Source organism: Juglans microcarpa x Juglans regia, chromosome 6S (genome assembly GCF_004785595.1).
Source record: "Juglans microcarpa x Juglans regia isolate MS1-56 chromosome 6S, Jm3101_v1.0, whole genome shotgun sequence".
In the NCBI taxonomy this organism is placed as follows: Eukaryota; Viridiplantae; Streptophyta; class Magnoliopsida; order Fagales; family Juglandaceae; genus Juglans; species Juglans microcarpa x Juglans regia.
In genome coordinates, this window is record NC_054605.1 from 1,014,983 (window position 1) to 1,022,454 (window position 7,472).

At 40.7% G+C, this 7,472-nt stretch overlaps 1 protein-coding gene across 1 annotated transcript; it reads right to left on the reverse strand.

The window, feature by feature from the left end:
• Nucleotides 1–996: 996 nt before the first annotated feature.
• LOC121236908 (CASP-like protein 1F1) lies at nucleotides 997–1,776 on the reverse strand. The gene is made up of 3 exons (XM_041133418.1): nucleotides 1,577–1,776; nucleotides 1,347–1,473; nucleotides 997–1,218 (listed from the first exon to the last, which is right to left on the reverse strand). Exons 1-3 carry the CDS (start codon nucleotides 1,774–1,776, stop codon nucleotides 997–999), a joined length of 549 nt encoding a protein of 182 aa, XP_040989352.1.
• Between the last annotated feature and the right edge of the window lie 5,696 nt (nucleotides 1,777–7,472).

A 7,472-nucleotide genomic window follows, 5' to 3' on the forward strand; every position in this document is an offset into this window, starting at 1 on the left:
TTTTTTTTTTTTTTTTTAAACATGTATTCCATTTCTATGTCCATGAAGAAAACTATTTCTTCTGAAGCTCATAGTTATATTCAGTAACAAACTTGGTAACTGTTCATCAATCTCCATCTTTCTTTGCACTTGTCAAGCTTGCACATCCAGTTATTGTTTTTTCAGGCTCAAGATTTATTCTCTCTTTCAATGCAATGACGATGAAACCTTTCGGTCCTTTCCCATAAACGATCATATAAAGTTTATACCACCTATTGAGTTGTCTTCCTTTGAAAGTCGAATAGTATTATAAGCTCTAAAACTCATATGTCTTGCATATGCGTCGACCACTATGTGAAGAAGACAAGAAAGTTAAAATTCTTTTAGGCAAGTTCATGTCTTATTAATGCTGTTCTATCATTTCAACTTCAGTATCAAAAACGTAGTGGCTCTACCAACTGGCCGGGGAGCATGCACGAAGGAGATACCTTTCACTTTTCTTTTGCGAAAAGTATATTAATATAATTCCTAATATATACACTTTTTAGGAGACAATAACCTTAAATATATTAAAAAACTAAGCAACAATGTATTATAGCCATAAGCCCAAAAATAAAAGAAAAAAGTATTCCCAACTATCACCGTTTCCACAATTTTCTCTGAAAACAACTAAAACTGTCAAATTATACCTTAAACTATCAGTTTTGGTAAATTCTACAGTACTTGGTTTAGATTGATGAGATGAGATTAGATGAGTAATCGTTAAGTCCAATGAATATGTAAACAATCTTGAAGATCAAATAATGATAGAAGATGTGAATCTTCAAAAACGTAGTTTTGGGTGCAAATTAAAAAAGGAGAAAAGGTAATAGTTTGGTAGAAAACACAAAAGAAAGAAGTTCCATTTTAAGAGGGTTTTTTACAGATCCAAGTCCATAATTACATCCCATCATCATGTCCCCATGTCGTTCTTCTTCTTCTTCTTCTATGGATAGCATATACTCCAAATGAGGAGTTCTAAAGCTGAATCTGTGTAGACTTAGTAGCATGGAGGATAGTAAGCATGAGTAAGAAAACGAGAGCCAGGTAAGAGAGCATCACTGCACTTGTAATTTTGTTACAGAATTTACCAAACTGATCACAAATTCGAGGCCATCCCGCATGGTTGTTCCAATACCGTCCAATGTACCCTTCGGCTGTCGCAGCCGCACATCCAGCAAGAACCAACGACATCATTAACTGTCACAATCGCAACCAAATAAATTATGTCAATAAAAACATCCTTTTCTAGGTGATATATGCCCAATTTTCATGAGAACTAAAGATATTTGGATGAAATATAAAAATAATAACAAAAGTAAGCATACCAAATCATGTAAGAACAAGTAGTAGTAGAAGTTGGCAGAGTTTGTGCCTGGACGACATAAAATGAAAACAAAGAACAGGCACAACATAGAAAAGGCACATGCAATAGCGTGTGCAAAAGCAAAAAACCTGCAAATGGAAGATTGAATTGTATATAAACATGGCGTCCGAAGTTATTTGTGGTTTTTCTTCTTTCGTGTATTTTCATTTTTTTCACAAAGCTTTGTCTTACTTGAAAGTAGAGGAGTAGCTATATCGAGCATCAAAGGTGATGCCAATAATCTCTGTCGATTGCTTGCTAGTGAAAATAATGAAAGTTGCAGCCATTGTTGTCACAATTGCAAAAATTCTGGAGCAAATCTGGACTCCAAGGACAATCTTTTGGGTTTTTGGAGGTGGGTTCTGTGAAAACTTGGCTTCGACGCTATCCATTATGAGATCTCAGCGAAAAACCAAGAAGAGTTGGTAGAAGGCAGAGTTAAAGAGAGCAGGAAATAGGAATAGGGGAGAGAAGCATTACATAGTCTTGAGCTCTGATGATTTTCTCCAAAATATACTTAATGCAGGCATTAATTAATAGTCTTGATTTTGTATGGTTTTCTCTGAAATATGCTTTAAATTCAGGTAGAGGGCACTCAATTATTGTATTTTCCCTAGAATGGAAAGGGAAATCGACCAATTAAGAGAGAAGATAGTGAAAATAAATGTGTTTAGGGTGGGGGCTGATCTGAGTACAAAGTAACGGATCATTTAAATACGACAAACTTGCTTTATGAACTGTAGCAAAGTTTGCAGTGATTTATAAGTTTCCTTGTAAATTTAAATGGGTTGAAAACAATATGATTTAATCAATCTTTGACATATATAGTTGCCAATTCTTGTCAAACAGTTTGAGGGAAGAAAGGCTAAAAATTTCTCACAAACGTCTCTACTTAGATTATGCACAGATTTCTCACAAACAGTTTAGGAAAGAAAGGCTAGAGCCCCGTTTGGAACTTGGGCTGAACTGAGATCAACTCAGTTTAGTTTAATTTCAAACTGAATCTAATATCCAAACACATAACTCTCAAATTACTAAACTCATCTCAACTCAAAACCTTTTTACACATGGGACCCACAACCTTCAATTTTCAACTCAATACCTCTTTACATTCGGGACTTACAAACTTTTTTCAACTTCTCATAAATACATTAACACTCATTTTAACATCCAAACTCATCTTAGGTGGGTTCTAAAAAACTCACTCAACTATCTCAACTCGCTATTATTCATAAAGAACTCAACTCATCTCAACTCAGGTCAACATCCAAACAGGGCACGTAATAAGTAATTTTATGCTCTAAATCAAGAACCTTTTCTTTATCACGAAAATTTATAATTTGTTCACTTTCTATAACTAAATTTACTTCTACACTTATTGTTTTGTACTATTGTTATTATTTTCCCTTTCACACGAATGGTATGAATTTATGCGCTAGCTAGTACTTATATCTACAACAATCCAATTACTCTAAGAAAAATCCAACATCTTAGGCTTATTGAAACAAAAACAATACGTCCCCAATCCAACAAGTATTTGTGAAGCCAAAGGCTACCAAATATGGCTATCAATTAGACATCCTTGATGACTGCAATATCTAAACCAAGTCCTATGTCCTACCTCCCTTTCCTTACTCGAAGACGTACAGTTTTTTCAACATTTCTAGGAGCGTTGGGGATTCTAACACCCTGTTTACCGAAGAGTTATGGTGGTTATGATATGGGAACATATATATACAGACAACATTTAAAGAAAGGCCTTTGCTTCCAAATTCTGATAGCCAAACGTTGGGAAGTGATGCTTTTTTCAATGAGTAATGCTACAAACGACACTCTCATCCCAATATGTACAATGTGACATTTTTATCTCTATTAGATAATCTTTTTATTTTAAAAGAAGAAACTCAAAAATTGATGAATAATGCCACCTCATTATAGTAGGCCGATGAAAGTAAGATGTGAGAGTACTTTATAAAATTTTCTCAGTTTTAACAGTTCAAGCAAGAATGCTTTCGAAGTGACTATACTATCTTGGATAGTAGATGATCAATTTAGTACCATATATACCTGATGATATTGCTGCAAGTTGGATAGTGCAATGCATCAAATGGCAATTCTATTCCTTAGATAGAATAGGCATATATATATATATATGTGATATAGGACAAAGAAATTAAACTACATGTGATTTTAATATGAATAAATATGGAAATGATCCTACTAGAGTAGATGATATACTTTAGATTGAATAATATTATAGTTTATATATTAATGTTAAATATATACTTCAAATACTCTTTATTTACTTGTTGAGGCACTCGTTGTTTATATATCTGCTCATTTAGTTACACTACTGCATGCGTCTTCTTATTTAATAAGTTGCCATAGAAATCATCTTTTTAAATGTATCACTTTCTTCCTTTTGTATAGATGTCAACGATCATTGAAGTCACAGTTGCTATTATTGTTGATGGTCAGCTTATGATCAGGTTATAAAACAGATAAATATATGTAGGATTTTGGGTGGATACGCGTACGAGGATAGAGAATGGGTGATACCAAGTCGTTTGGGGAAACCGATAGTTTCACTTTAATACGCCCATAGTTAACAGGGAAGCATTGCCAGAACTGGAGGAGACATCGCAGAAGAGTGGTGAGAATGTACCCAGCAAGGGGTGCCTCCGAGTGGCGGGGTGAACACGGTATGCCCTATGGTAGAAGACTGCACCTTACCACTGCTGCCTGTCTGTGCCCCAGTAGAAGGTGAAATTCGAGACGAGCAGAGCCTCAGAAAGGTGGAACCAAATGAGCCATTGGAATTCATTCCCTTAAACTCGAATCGACCAGAAGTCACTGCAAGGATTAGTAGCGAGATGACGCTTGAGCTCCTCACCGAACACCAGAACGTATTCACATGGAGCCCCAAGGACATGCCTAGAAAGCGGACAACCTGGCACACGCGACATCTGAGCAAGAAGACTCCTCCCTGCTAGAGCAGACGGTGATCTGAACCATCAAAGTACCCGCCCTAGGGATCGAGGTGATGGAGATACAGCCTGGAGCCCTAGATTGGGCGAGGGACATCCTCAAGTACTTGGATGCCAATGAGGTGCCCGATGATAGGCAATAAATCAGAAAGATTAGGAACTGAGTGGCATGCTACGCTCTAATCAAGGGAATTCTTTACTGAAGGGGCCACTCGATGCCTTTCTTGAGGTGCATCTCCCCTGAAGAAGTCCAGTATGTGTTGGCAGAAATACACAAAGAGATATGCGGCAGTCACTCAGGAGGAAAGGTGCTAGCTGGAAAAGTGATGAGGGCGGGGTATTACTGGCCTTGTGCCTTGCAAGATGTCGAGGAGTAAGCGCGAAAATGCTGGAAGTGCCAAGAGCGTGCCAAGGTGCCCCACTATTCACCGAAAGAATTGACATTGATCACCTCACCTTGGCCCTTCTCCTAGTGGGGAATTGACCTGGTCGGCCCACTCCCTCCTGGCATGGGAGGAGTAAAATTCGTGGTAGTAGCTATGGATTACTTCACCAAGTGGGTTGAGGCTGAGGCCCTAGCACACATCACGGCGAACAACATCATGCGATTCCTGTGGAAGACGGTTGTTTGCAAATTTAGCATCCCGCGCACTATCATGTTGGATAATGGGAGACAATTTTATTCCGATCACTACCGTAACTGGTGTCAGGAGTTAAGGATTGAGTTCCACTACTAGTCTTCGGGCCTTCCCCAGTCTAATAGGTAGGTGGAGGTGACCAACAAAACATTGATGGGAATGCTCAAGAAATGACTTGACAACAGCGCGTGCCATAGGAATTTCCTAGTGTCCTGGGGGCCTACTGAGTCACAGCAAAGACACCAACAAGGGAAACTCCTTTCACCCTGACTTACGGCCACGAGGTGATGCCGCCAGTGAAAATCGGGATCCCCACCTACAAAGTTCAGCACTTTGAGCAAGGCTTCAATGACAAGCGGCTAGAAGAACAGCTTGATTTGCTGGAAGAAGTCAGATTAGAGGTAGAGGTAAGAACCGCCGCCAACAAAAGGAGGGTCGAACGATGCTTCAACAAACGAGTGCGTTTGAGAGCATTCAAAGTTGGAGACCTCGTACTCAAAGAAACATGAACAACAATTCGAGATGAGGGAAAGCTGGCCCCCCGATGGGAAGGCCCCTATGTGGTCACCGCCACCAATCGCTCCGGCTCCTACAAACTCTAAGACTCCCAAGGAAAAGAGTTGTTGCACCCATGGAATGTTGAATACCTACGAAAATTTTATTGCTAAAGCTAGCTTAATTATTGTAAATTTATGTTTTCATGAATACACTACAAATTCTAATGGAAGAGGTGTTGTGTTTCAATGTTGAGTTTCAGGAATGTAACAGAATCTCCATCAACGTGATCTTCATCAACAGAATCTCCCTTAACAAAGTCTTCATCGACTATTTACCTCCCCATAAGACACCAAAGGGATGAGTCACGCCAGAGGCTGCTCTGTCCCTTTTGCGGAGGAGTGTGGGTTGGCCCTCGGCCACTCGAAGACAAAAACTTACTTTCCTCGTAAGCATCAACAAGTGGGAGTGGGTCTAGTTATAGACTGGCCGAACAACGTACCTCCCGTGGGGCCTAAAAGGCAAGTTGAGCCAAAGGCCACCTTGTCCCTCCCACGGTGGAGAGCAGGTCTAGCACCTAGGGTACCTAAAAAACATACTCCAACCTCCACCAAGAAAAGTGTAGGATCTACGTCAGCCTGACTCAAACTTACCCTTCCTGTGATGTCAACGGGTGGGAGCAGGTCAAGTCCCAAATTGCCCGAATAGCCTACCTCCCCACGAAGGATGATAGGTGAGCAAGGGGTTCAACCTCCTCGTCCGGGAGAGTGGGACCAGCCCCCTTGGCGGTTCAAAGAACTTACCCTAACCCTCATCATGGTGAAGGAGTAGACCAGCCACATTGCTGTCTAAATTACCGCCCCCGCAGGATACCAGAGGGAAAGGTAGGCCAAAATGATGCTTTATCCCTCATGCAGCAGAGTCCAGGTTAGTCCTCAACTACCTAAAGGTGAAGACTTACCTTCCTTGTAACCATCAACAGACAGGAGCGGGTCTAGTAGCAGACTGCTTGAACAACCTACCTCCCCTTGGATCAAGGAGACGGGTCGAGCCAGAGGCCGCCTTGTCTGCCTGCGGCGGAGAGCGGGACCAGCCCCGTGGTTACCTGAATAACTTACCCTGACCTCCTCTACCACAAAGAGTGGGTTCAGTACCAGCCTGACACAAAACTTACCTTTCCTTGTGATGTCAACGGGCGAGAGAGGGTCTAGAAGTAGACTACCTGAACAACCAAACTCCTGCTGGGAACAAAGGGACTGGTTGAGCCAAAGGCCACCTTGTCCCTCCCGTGACAGAGAGGAGGTCCAGCTCTGAGGCTGCCCGAAAACTTACCCCGAGCCCCATCGCGGTGAAGGAGCAGACTAGTCACATCGCTGTCCAAATTACCTCATCGGGGTGCAAAGGGGCGGTTTGGCTTGAGGCATTTTGACCCCTCCCAGACGGAGTGCGAGTAGTCCTCAGCTACTAGAAGATGAGGACTTGCCTTCCTCATAAGCGTCAACATGAGGGAGTGGGTCCAGTTACTGGGTGCTATTTCTCCATTATCAATCCAATCAAGGCATCAATAATATGAAAATAAAGAGTTCACATTCATGTTTCTGCACCAATACTTTGCAATTCCTCACTAAACCACCAACCAAAATCGTATTAGCATCTGAAAGAAACCTTGATAAATTAAAGGTTCTGTTGTGCCTTATGTCTACAATAAAACAAGAGCAAGAGAATCCTTCAACTTACAAAATCAAAATCTGATTTGCAGTAAAATAAAGATGAAAATTAAAGCAATAGAAATTTACCCACAACCAAATCAAATTGAGACTCTTCCTGCAACCCAAGTTTCAAAGTCAGCCTAGCATCATCCTCTAAAGGATGAATACCAAGCACATGGAAATTCCAAAGTTTTCTAGAAAAGTTTTCAGAGAAGTGAAAAAAATAATTTGCTCAAGAACTTGCCAAAGAAAAACAAAA

Bases quoted from the DNA above. Each gene is read 5' to 3' on its own strand.
- LOC121236908 (XM_041133418.1), bottom strand. From the start codon at position 1,776: ATGGATAGCGTCGAAGCCAAGTTTTCACAGAACCCACCTCCAAAAACC. The intron at 1,474-1,576 runs GTAAGACAAAGC...TTCCATTTGCAG, and splicing joins AGCTACTCCTCTACTTTCAA to GTTTTTTGCTTTTGCACACG. The intron at 1,219-1,346 runs GTATGCTTACTT...CGATTGTGACAG, and splicing joins ACTTGTTCTTACATGATTTG to TTAATGATGTCGTTGGTTCT.